The following is a 12,641-nucleotide window of genomic DNA, read 5'->3' as shown; positions in this document are numbered from 1 at the left end:
ATTTATTAAACCTTTTAATGAACCTTTTAGTTTTTATCAATTAATTTTATGATTAAAACAAATTTTTTGTGATTTAGGTAGCTTAATTAAGTCATAAAATTAACTTAATTTAATTTTATTTTTAATTACAGGGTGATTACGTTCATGCCTCAATTAAAGTCAATTTTGTTCTACAATTTTGTTCAAAATTGATTGAAGGAAGAAATCTACTCCGTTAGATACTTTTCGGTCGTTACAAATAAGAAGCAATATCACATCCATTGTCAGCGACAATAAAATAATGATTCAATTTTCCAAAATACTATTGTTTGGGCAATTGGGGACGATGAAAAATTTCAATGCATAGATTTAATTTTGTATAATTACAATTTTTAGATTAATATTCACTTTCTGGTAAATATTTTGATTTATTTTATAAGACTATAAAGATTAATTTTATATAAATTTTATTTTTGATAACATGTTCTATTTATCCACTTTTATTAGATGGAAGAGATATCGGTGTGAACAAAGTTGGTGATCCTATTGAATTTTTTTTTAATACAAATTTTTTTACATCGAAATATTACAAATAATAACTATTATTTTTAATGTTCAAAAATATTATGAGTATGATCTATTTACAAATATTATTTTTATGAGATTTTATGTATAAAAAGCCGCGGGATATTAGGATTTAAATTATTAAAAAAATAAAAATTATCTTATGAAATTAGTGGTTTTATCTAAATACCCGATTAATAAGATGTTTTTTTCATAAAAAAAATTTAAAACTTATAACGCAATAAAAAAAACTTTACCTTCTTTAAACATTTTATGTCTAAAAATTTGAAAAGACAGATAATTTGTTAGAGATCAAGAAATCACAAGAAATATACAAAATGATATATAGATTTCACTAGTAGAAAAATCGAAAAAGCCACCCCCCTTTTTCCACCGGTTCTTAAAAACCGGTGGGAAAAATAGTGGGCTTAATTTTGGATAATCACTTTTGCCACCGGTTCCTGAAAAACCGGTGGCAAATCCTAATTGTTTTTGTTAAAAAAAAAGGAGGAAAACAGATTTGCCACCGGTTCAACCCAAACCGGTGGGGAAAGGTGTTTTAACAGCGGTTCGAACCGGTGGCATTTAAAAAAAAAAAAACCCGCCCTTATACTTCTTTTTCCTTCGTTCAGCACTATTCCATTCAATTCGCATTCCCCAACCCCTGCTTTCCCAATTGCGCTGCTGCTGCTGTTCTTCTCGCCTCCATTACTGCAACTTCATCAATTATTCTTCCTCTCTCGTTCTCGCCTACATACGACCCTCACCATTGTTCTCGTCCTTCCTGTCGTCCTCCATTGAAGCGCATTCTGGGTTTCTCACCTCCATTGCCGCGCAACTCTTCTCTTTCTCTCCATAACTCTCCTCCATTAAAGCGCATTCTGTCGAGCTTTCTTACCTCCAATGAAGCGCATTCTGACTTTCCAACTGCATTGTAGCAGCTTTGAGGTATTATTGATTAATTTCGCAATCTAGGGTTAGTCGTTATTTTGGGTTTTATGCATTATTTGTGGTTTGCTTTAATTTCTTTTTTAATTTCGAGTTGTGCATATTTTCTGCTGATCTGAAAATTGAATGTAGAATATGTTCAACAATGACATGGGTACTTGGGTATGAAATGACTAGCATTAGCAGGAATTGGCTTTAGCTCATAAAGTGTGATGTTGCTTTTGTTCTATTGGTGCATACGGTTCTTGTCAGTCGTGGATTTTATGAGTGAAGTGCATGCTGCTAGGGATGTGTGGATTGGTGTGTGTTCAGTGCTTAATGGAGATCATGGATAGACTCTAAGGACAACCTCTGGAGTTTCTTGTTGATGAATTTATATTTTAGAGGGTGTTGATGAATTGAAATTAAGGATTTTAGGATTACTTATTCCAATATTTAAAACTCGAAGTGCATATTGTCATGATGCATATGCACTTGCCCACTTGGGTTAGGGGGGGATGATTGAAAGACTTTAAACTGAGGTTTATTGATAAAATAGGACGGCTGGTTTTTAAAGCTTTTAAAATTTTCTGTTTGTATATTGAGTCAAGTTGTGCTTTTGGTAAAAGTATTTCATGATTCTACAAAGTAGGTGTAGACTGTGGAGGGCCTAAAATTAGAAAATAGTATCGGGGTTGGGACTCTTAATATTTATGGGCTAACCAGCAGTGTTGCTTCTGCTGCCTATGTTTCAGGTTATTGAATTTGTGCGGTTTAAAGAACGATTGCAACACTCTAATCAATATCTGATTGCACGACTTGAATCATCTATTTTAAAGCTGAAAGAGAAAGCTAATAATATTGAGGAGGAAGAGGTAATATTTCTTGCAGGACATGCCCTTAGCCACATGCTGATATTTCTTATGTGTCACTGACATGTATTCTTGACAGGGTGTTTTTGAATCCTTGAAATGTGGAACTCAAGCTCTTGAGCTTGCTAGTGATACGTTGTGTCAATCATTGACATTCAACGAAGAATTACAATTAAGGCCTTGGTGGACTCCAACTCCAAAAAAGGATTATCTTTTAGGTGAGTGCATCATGCTATTTGGCCAGCAGTGAACTGTAATTTTTTTTTTTTTGTTTTTTTTTCCCTCTCTAATTGACACTTTTTTCGCTTTCATGCAAATTGTAAAACAAAAGTCTGGTTTCCCTAATAGATATATGTCTACAGTATATGTTTCTCCAACTTTTCAGCAACCATAAATATCTTTATGAGCTAGATGCTACTGTTGACTAGGCTCTTATAGGTTATCGCTAGATGTGGCTGGGTGGTTTAAGGGTAAAAGGTAGGGCATCAAAGGGAAGGGGAGGGGCGGCTGGGTGTAGTGGTGGTTTAATTTGGTGTTGAGGATATAACCATGATTAATCTACTTTAAGTTAATTATTTGAGAATTACCTTAATACATCTAGATTAAACAAAATTTACGAGCTAAAGTTACGATCTTGGGTAAAATTGACATGTTAAGAGGAAGAATGAGCTATTTTGATCAAAAACATAGAAAATAGGCATACATGTAGTGATATAGGCCTTATTTCGACCATTTTGAATGAAATTGCGTCTTAAAACACTTGACTTGCTCTTTTAATGTGATTTCAAGCCTTAGATGCCTCTAACTAGGTAATAATGACATGTTAAGAGGAAGAATTAGCTATTTTGATCAAAAACATAGAAAATAGGCATACATGTAGTGATATAGGCCTTATTTCGGCCATTTTGAATGAAATTGCGTCCCAAAACCATTCAAATGCTCTTTTAATGTGATTTCAAGCCTTAGCTGCCTCTAACTAGGTAAAAATGACATGTTAAGAGGAAGAATGAGCTATTTTGATCAAAAACATAGAAAATAGGCATGCATATAGTGATATAGGCCTTATTTTGGCCATTTTGAATGAAATTGCGTCTTAAAACACTTGACTTGCTCTTTTAATGTGATTTCAAGCCTTAGATGCCTCTAACTAGGTAATAATGACATGTTAAGAGGAGTAATTAGCTATTTTGATCAAAAACATAGAAAATAGGCATACATGTAGTGATATAGGCCTTATTTCGGCCATTTTGAATGAAATTGCGTCTCAAAACACTTGACTTGCTCTTTTAATGTGATTTCAAGCCTTAGCTGCCTCTAACTAGGTAATAATGACATGTTAAGAGGAAGAATTAGCTATTTTGATCAAAAACATAGAAAATAGGCATACATGTAGTGATATAGACCTTATTTCGGCCATTTTAAATGAAATTGCGTCCCAAAACCATTCAAATGCTCTTTTAATGTGATTTCAAGCCTTACCTGCCTCTAACTAGGTAAAAATGACATGTTAAGAGGAAGAATGAGCTATTTTGATCAAAAATATAGAAAATAGGCATACAAGTAGTGATATAGGCCTTATTTCGGTAATTTTGAATGAAATTGCGTCCCAAAACCATTCAAATGTTCTTTTAATGTGATTTCAAGCTTTAGCTTCCTCTAACTAGGTAATATTGACATGTTATGAGGAAGAGTGAGCTAATTTGATTATAAATGTAGAAAATAGGCATACATGTAGTGATATAGGCCTTATTTCGACCATTTTGAATGAAATTGCGTCCCAAAACCATTCAAATGCTCTTTTAATGTGATATCAAGCCTTACCTGCCTCTAACTAGGTAAAAATGACATGTTAAGAGGAAGAATGAGCTATTTTGATCAAAAATATAGAAAATAGGCATACAAGTAGTGATATAGGCGTTATTTCGGTAATTTTGAATGAAATTGCGTCCCAAAACCATTCAAATGTTCTTTTAATGTGATTTCAAGCTTTAGCTTCCTCTAACTAGGTAATATTGACATGTTATGAGGAAGAGTGAGCTAATTTGATTATAAATGTAGAAAATAGGTGAAGTAGTAGTCATATAGGCCTATGTATTAAATTTTTGCCTAACTTAAATTGTAAATGTATTTTTACATACATAACCTAAGTAATTAATTCTAGCTAACATCATTTTTGTTTAACCAAGTTTTGCAAGGTACAGAAAGGAGGTCCATTGACGAGCAAAGAGCTGAATGAAGTTCGAGATATGTTAGCGTCTTTAATCACATATAATTTAATTTGAAGTTGTTAACTTATACATTAATTATTAGTATAGTTTGTAAATATAACACCTTTTAATTAATGAGTTGTAAAAGCTATATGACATTTCATTGTATCGCATTTACGGTTATTAATTAATATTTATGTATTGTTGTTATTATTCCAATGTAAAAATTATTATATTATTAGTATTTTTAATAATAATAATAATAATAATAATAATAATACGGGTAATAATTTGGGGTATTATTACTGTTATTATAATATATTTTAATGGCAGATTTAATACAGGATGTGCAGGTTTTTAATTAATTTTAATTATAAATTTTTTTAAAAAAAAAAAAAAAACAGGTTTTGCCACCGGTTTTTTCAATGAACCGGTGCCCAAAATTAATTTAAAATCTGGCGCGCTTACTTTTGCCACCGGTTCACTGTGAAAACCGGTGGGGAATGGTGAAGTTTTGCCACCGGTTCAGTTGAAAACCGGTGGCAAAAGTGCTTAGCTTAAACCTAAATCAGCAGCTTTTGCCACCGGTTCACCACAAAACCGGTGGGGAAAGTTCTTTTGGCAACCAGTTTAAAACCGGTGGCATATCTTTGACGGTTTGCCACCCCCCAAATCAAGAACGGTTCAAAACCAGTGGGGAATGGGGGGTTTGAACCGGTGGGGATTGGGGTTTTTCGTCTAGTGTTTGAGAGTTTAATTTTAAGTGTAAAAAGCAACGAATAATGATTTAGGATTTAAATTATTTTAAAAGTAAAAAATTATTATCTTTTCACATTAAAGATTTTATCCTAATATGTAATCAATGAAATATGATATATTACGATTTTTTTTTTTTTGAAAGATATCATTTTATTGTCATGTAACTAACAACAACGAATTAAATATAAAACAACAATAAATTAAGTCGCATTATAAATTACATTAAAAAAATTATACTTTTGTAATTGGCAATATCATTTTAATTAAATTATTATTTGTTTTTTTTTGTCTGAAATTATTAAATTGTAAAATAAATCAAATAATTATAAAAATAAAAATAAAAATAAAAATAAAAAAACTTAGAGTATATAGGAAATATCTTTTCTTGAGATATATGTACGAAAAATCGTGTATCGCACGGGATTTCATCTAGTATATCCTATAGTAGAAAAAAAAAGTATTTTGATTAAATACTAGTAGATCTATAAAAGTATGAAAGAACTAATACTTAAAAATAAATGTTAGGAAAGTATTAAAACCTAAAATACTAATTTTTGTTGGGCTATGCAATTTGGGCCCTTTTGATTCATGGCCTTGGGCCTTTGTGCGGTCGCCTCTCTCTATTATCCTCAGGGAGAGGCCTGCCACTTATGCAGTTATTAAGTATGACATGTATGTGGCAGACGTTACATAAAATTACACTACCATCATATTTTTTTTTGGAAGTTCTAAGTTCTAATTAGAGGTGTCAATTTGAATGTTCGGATCGGGTATGATGAGGTAGGTCGGGTCGGATCAACTTTTAAAGTTGAGTCATGTTAAATTATTATGCTCACGCGAGTAGAAATCTGAATCGGATTTTTTTCGGATTGGATAGGATCGGATATAGTTTTGACACCTCTAGTTCTAACCATAATATATTGGCATTAGACAAGGTTCATAAACTTGACATTGATCATCATTATTTATTTATACAAGGAAAAATATCGTTATGCGGAGAAGTGAAGTCGTGTTAGATTCATCTAAAGTATTTTTGAAAATTCTTTTTATAATTCAGAAAAAATACAGTTTAATAATCCCAACTTTGCCTGATTATTTTAAATAATCTCAACTTTCACATGCTTTTTCTTTCTTCAATCCCAAACTGCTCAACCAAAGTCAATGACCTGACCTCTTATTTTAGGTAACTTGACACATGTCAAGTTGCAATTGGTTCAAAAAAATTAAAAAAAAATTAAAGAAAAAAAAAAACCCAACCAAGCCACCACCAGCACACAACCATTGACGATGGCCACTCACCCCGAACCACCACCTTCCTAACACCAGCCCCCAAAACCTCCCGAGAAACCGCCCTAACCTCGTGAAACCTACCCCCTCTACCTCCCCCCACCCCTACCCCAACCATAGCCAAAATCCTTGCGCCGAAACCGCCACCCATAAAACCCGAAACCACCCATAAGGGCCATATCCAAAGCCCACGTCCCTATAACCATCCCCATCTCCTCCCCCCCACCCCCGAAACCACCTATAACACCACCCCTGATCCTCGAAATCACCTCCCCCACCCCCGAAACCACCAAAAGAGCATCCCCTTCCCTTTCTCTCTCTCCTCCAATTGCTGGAAAAACGCAAACAAAGGGAGTGAGGGGAGGGTTTCCAATGCGGGGAGGGAGGTCGGAAAAATGGAGTTGCGGGATCGTAGAGGGCGGTTTGGGAGTGGAGTTTGCCGGTTGGGGAAGGGCGGCCACCAACCATTTGGTGGCTGGTGGTCTTTGGAGGTTTTTTTTTTATTTTGTTTTTTTATTTTGGTGAACTAATTAGCATGTAATACGTGTTAAATAAATTGTTTAAATTTTTTTAACCTATTCTTCAGGTAACCGGTAATCCAGATTGAAGAAAGAAAACGTAAGTGAAAGTTGGGATTATTGCAGAATAATAAAAAATTGGGATTATTGCAGAATAATAAAAAAATTGGGATTATTTAAAATAAATCGGGCAAAGTTTAGATCATTAAACTGTACTCCTTTTATTAAATTATTTTTACAAACATATATTTAGATACATTAATAAGTGTTAAATCATTAAGAAATAGAGGTAATATATTGTTAAGGTGAATTTGATGAATTCATCAAAATTTTGTATTTGATAAACTTTTATAAATATGTAAGTACGCAATAAATAAATTCTAATCAACAATATTACAAAGTAAAAGTATGTATTCAACATATTACTACATTGAACCGAGCCTACCAGTACCCAAGTATAAAAGTGGGGTGATGTTATTGTGCTTATTTACTTGTTAACTTTATTTAAATATAAATAAACATATAATATTTTCTTAAGAAAATAATTCAAGCCGCTTGCGAACTTTTCGAGCTAAGCTTAGCATGGCTCATGTATCATCTCGTTTAGGCTCGACTCATTAACAACCCTAATTGAGCTAATTAGCTGTTACATATACACAAATACAAACATAAGCCCGAAAATTTAATCTTTGATTAGGAGAGCTAAGCTGCTTGAAACAGACTCTTATTGCCTTGGACCATACCTCATCGGGGTACACAACTTTCCCTTGTTATCTATAATTAAGAGTAGTGGTGTCAATTCGAGTGTTCTGGTCAAATTTAGTAAAGTTTGGTCAAGTTAAGTCTACTTTTAAATTTTAGTCATGTTAAATTATTGTGTCCAAGCAAGTCGATATTTGAATTTATTTTTTTTCGAGTTGATTTTGGATCAGATCTGAGTGGGTTTTTGACACCTCTAGTTAAGAACACTGCAAAAGCAAATAAGTGAAGGGACAACAATAAATTGACACAGAGGGACCAAAAGGCCCAAAAATCAAATGGCATGGGTTTAACACTTGAACATAATAGGATGGGATAGTCTAAGCCACACTATGCTATAAGAGTACCTTGAATAAGAATCTTGATTAGTCAGGACATACTACGATTGACTGGCTATGAACCCCCAATAAATTAAGTGGAGAACCATCTTCGGATGATAGTTTTTCAAAATAATGATTCTAAGAATTACAGCAACGCTAAAACGAGAACAAAACATTGTTAGTTCTCCAAAGTTCTCACAACCCTCACAGGCTCACATCTCACGAGTCTCAAATTTCGTTGAGAATCTAGCCCAAATCTAGATCATTAAACTGTGAACTTAGTGAAAGAATCATTATGCTTTTTTATAAGAACCCATTAATGATATGTTAGTAGATGCAATTGCAATAGAACAAGCAACCACAGTACAGTATCAGATCAGATGTCTCCGAAGAGATGCAACCACAGTACAGTATAATACTAGTAAATAGTAAATAATTACTTATTTGACTTGCAGTAATATTAGAATTAGGCTCTGTTCTTTTCATCTTAAAATAATACGAAGTACTCCCTCCGTTTTTAAATACTTGCTCCATTTCTTCATGTGCGAAGTTTTAGGAGAAATGGGAAAAAGTAATAAAATATGGAGGTAGTGGGGTAGATGAAAGAATAAAAAATTGTAAAAAACAAAGTGATTGAGAGAATTGGAGGAGAGATAATATGAAATTAATTAAATATGATTTAAGTTGGGTCCACTAGTTGAGAAAAATGAATTAAATATTGTAAAAACTTTTCAAATAAAGAAATGTAGGAAGTATTTAAAAACGACCGAAAATAAAATGTGCAACAAATATTTTAAAACAGAGGTAGTAGTGTTTAGTATAATTAATTTCACTTTAGTAAAGATAATTTCAGTTCATTAATGATAAATAATTTTAATCAGTAAATATCAGTAATTTAAAAGTATAAATATAATAGAGAATCGGTAAAAATAATTTTTAATCGGTAAACATAATTTCAGTCCAGTAAAAATACTAGTTCAATAAATTTAATTTTGTTCAACAAAAATAATTTCAGTTCAATAAATTTTAATTCAATAAAAATAAGGTAAAGTAAACAAGGCGTTACTCTTGATGTCTTAGTAAAAAATACAAACATAGTTAAATTCCACTTAGGCTATGAATAATGAGTATATTACTAATAATAATTATCATAAATATTGGTATCTATCTCAAGTGTTAAAAACGGATAATTATTATTTAAATATGAAATCTCTATATGTAAAAAGGTAAAATTTTTTTAAAAAAAGTCACTATTCATTAGAAAGGGATATTATATGTTATACTACTAAAGTTGTATAAATACTGTTTCAGCTTGTTTGTTTAGAGGGATAGGAGAGAAGGGATAAGGATGAAAAAGGAGGGATTTGACTAGTTTTTCTTGTTTGTTTAGAGTAATGGATAAGAAGGGGGGTTGGGATGGGGATAGAAAAGGGAGTTATTCCTCTAAAATAATAACTAAGGGGGTGGTATAAGCGATGAAGATTAAATTTAATGGATAAAAGACATTTCTACCCTTAATGAAAGAGAAAAGAAAAGAGAGTAAAAAAAAGGATAGTAAGGATAGTTATGTATTTTTATTAATTATCTCAATCTTACCCCAATCCATAACAAATAATAATATACATTATTTTTATCCTTATCCTATCTATTAATTCCACATTCTTATCCCACTTAATTCCATCCCTCATACCAAACACCTCGTAAGTATTTTATAGACAGGAAAACTAAATAGACAAAGTTGACAAACCGTCACTCTTATTTATGACGTGTAGGAGAGAACCATTTCATCTTCTCTTGAAGAGTTAAGTAAAATGAGACTTATTTTGACCCTAAGTTACCAGAAACATTTGATCCAAAATTATTGTTGTTGCATAAAATAGATAGGGAAATTAGGCTGTTGGTTAGCCTCCTAATTCAAACAAAAACATAACTTCACCAATACATTGCAAAACTGTAAAGTATGCTGTGAGTAGATAGTAAAGCAAGGGTCGAAATCCACAAGGACTAAGGTGTACTAATAAGCATTAATTAAACAATAAGTTAAACAAGAACTAAAATTTGTTATTTGTTAATTAATCATCAACTATATAGCAAATCTAATTGACTAGTTAAGATAATTTAATTCAATAAAAAGGTACCCTAGGAGATGGGATTCAGCACAACCACTTATGTACTTAAATCCAAAGCGGAATTTGAGATGGGGATCAAGTTTTCAACATACACCATTTATAAATAAGGCTATGCACTAACATTTTGTCCTTATGATTTCATATTGTTGTAGGTTGAGTCTTTGTCATGATATAATAAATTAATATGTACTGCCACCTAATGTAAGCTTGTGATAATTACCGTAAACTAGGATATGCATAGAGTTCCTTTGTATCTTCGTCCGTGCAACAAGTTGACGTTTAATGAGTATATAATAAAGTTATCTGATTACATTTATTAGAAAACCGTAGAAGTAAATTTTGTTAAATATCTATGATAATAATAGATTACGAAACGCAGAAGGTATACTATATATCAAAAGGCGTTCTTAAACAAGTTTAGGTGCCACGTGGTGCTCTCCTTATTTTATTACTTCATATGTTTAAGCCATGTGGCACTCCCTCATTTAATTCGATTTTCACTCCATGTTTTAAAAATATGGTTCTTACAAGATTTGAACTCATGACCTTAAGTTTAAACTCTAAGGTGTTAGCCACTAAGCTATTACCATATTGAGCGGTGCCTAGTTAATAAGGATTATAAACAAAGTTTGTTAATATGGTGGCAATTTTGCAATTATTCTCGCTTCTTTCTATTATTTTAATGTTTTAATGTTTTGGTGGTGATGGGGCACATAACTGGACGTTAGACAATGGTTAACGCCCGTTATGTCTTGAATTTAGGAATCCCAATCTCTTGCTCACCCCGTTGTTGACGAATCTGGAATCAAAAACTCCATATGAGCTTTCATCTTCTCAAGCTTTCATCCTCCATTAAAGATGCTCAACCTTTCGTCCTCCATCGAAGATGCTCAACCATATCCACCGCCACCATATTTTCGGCGGCTTCGTCGCCAATATTAATGAAAACCCTAAGAATAAAGGGTGAAACAAAGGGTATGGTTAACCCCAAAGGGTGGGATTTGTCCTCATCTTCGATATCTCCTTTGTAGCTGACCATTGAAGGTTTGATTGTTTGGTTTGACGGAGCTAACGAATGGAAGATGGGTGCCGAGATCTGAATTACTCAATCGCCGCCCCGACCTCCTCTAACCTTTATAATAGGTACTGCAATTGCTTATTGGTACTGCAATTCGCCTCCACGATAATTAGAGTTGTCAAAAGCTGATCCGACTCGAAAAATCTACCCGAACTCGATTATTAACCGACCTATTTGAACCCGAAAAAATGGTGACCCGAACCCGATATGATACGACTTGACACCAACCCTAGACCTGAGTTAACCCGAGTATTTGAGACCCGAAACCGAACATGAACCAACCTGCAAATTACCCGACCCGAATATGACCCGTAAATTATTGACCTGAACCGAACCCGACCTGAACCGAGATTGACCCGAACCCGTTTTAACCCGTCAAAACCCGAATTTAACTCGACCTGTTACTAATCCAACCCGAATTTAACCCGACCTGTTACTAATCTGACCTGAATTTAACCCGACTTGTTACTAACTCGACCTATTATTAATCCAACCCGAAATTCAACTCGATCTGTTACTAACCTGACCCGAAATCAACACGACTTGTTATTGACCCTACCCAAATTTAACCCGAATTGATCCTAACCCATTTCGAACTCAACCTAACTTGTTATTGACCTGACCCGATTTCAATTCACCTTAAATTCAATTTAGACTCCCTTATTAATATATAGTTATATAGTTACGTAGTCACTTGTGTAGTTGTGTGTTTGGGCAAACGAGTTACTATGATAAGTTCAATAGTCAATAGTTCAATACATGCGACTCCTTACATAGACTAATTATAACTATTTGCTCATTTCTAATTGTTAGAATATATTTAGCATATATTCTCTAATTATTGTATTTATCTTTATTATTGTAGATATTGACTAGCTAAAAAAAGATATATACAATAATTAGAGAATATATGCTAAAGATATTCTAAGCTGCTCGTAACGTCGTAACTTCGTAAGGCTAAAACTACTCTATGTTAATATATATTGATCTAAGTATTTTGTCTTGGATGCAGGAAGACCAAGTCGGTCCAGCAAAAGAAAGAAACATCATCCCCAAATTATTGACTCGACCTGATTATAACCCGCAAATTATTGACTTGAACCGAAGCCGACTAAAACCGAGAATGACCCGACTGACCCGACCTGATTATAACCCGCAAATTATTGATCTGAACCGAACCCAAGAATGACTCGACCTTATTATAACCCGCAAATTATTGACTTGAACCGAACTCGACTCGAA

The 12,641-nt window shown here is 33.2% G+C and overlaps 1 protein-coding gene across 1 annotated transcript; it reads left to right on the top strand.

Annotated features, from left to right (window-relative positions):
* Positions 1-1,669: 1,669 nt before the first annotated feature.
* Positions 1,670-2,981, top strand: LOC110696786 (N-terminal acetyltransferase B complex auxiliary subunit NAA25-like). The gene is made up of 2 exons (XM_021874127.1): positions 1,670-2,345; positions 2,422-2,981. Exons 1-2 carry the CDS (start codon positions 2,217-2,219, stop codon positions 2,590-2,592), a joined length of 300 nt encoding a protein of 99 aa, XP_021729819.1. The 5' UTR covers positions 1,670-2,216; the 3' UTR covers positions 2,593-2,981.
* Positions 2,982-12,641: the final 9,660 nt, after the last annotated feature.

The sequence above is a fragment of the Chenopodium quinoa genome, unplaced genomic scaffold (assembly GCF_001683475.1).
Source record: "Chenopodium quinoa cultivar QQ74 unplaced genomic scaffold, ASM168347v1, whole genome shotgun sequence".
In the NCBI taxonomy this organism is placed as follows: Eukaryota; Viridiplantae; Streptophyta; class Magnoliopsida; order Caryophyllales; family Amaranthaceae; genus Chenopodium; species Chenopodium quinoa.
This window is presented reverse-complemented; position numbering and strand designations above follow the sequence as displayed.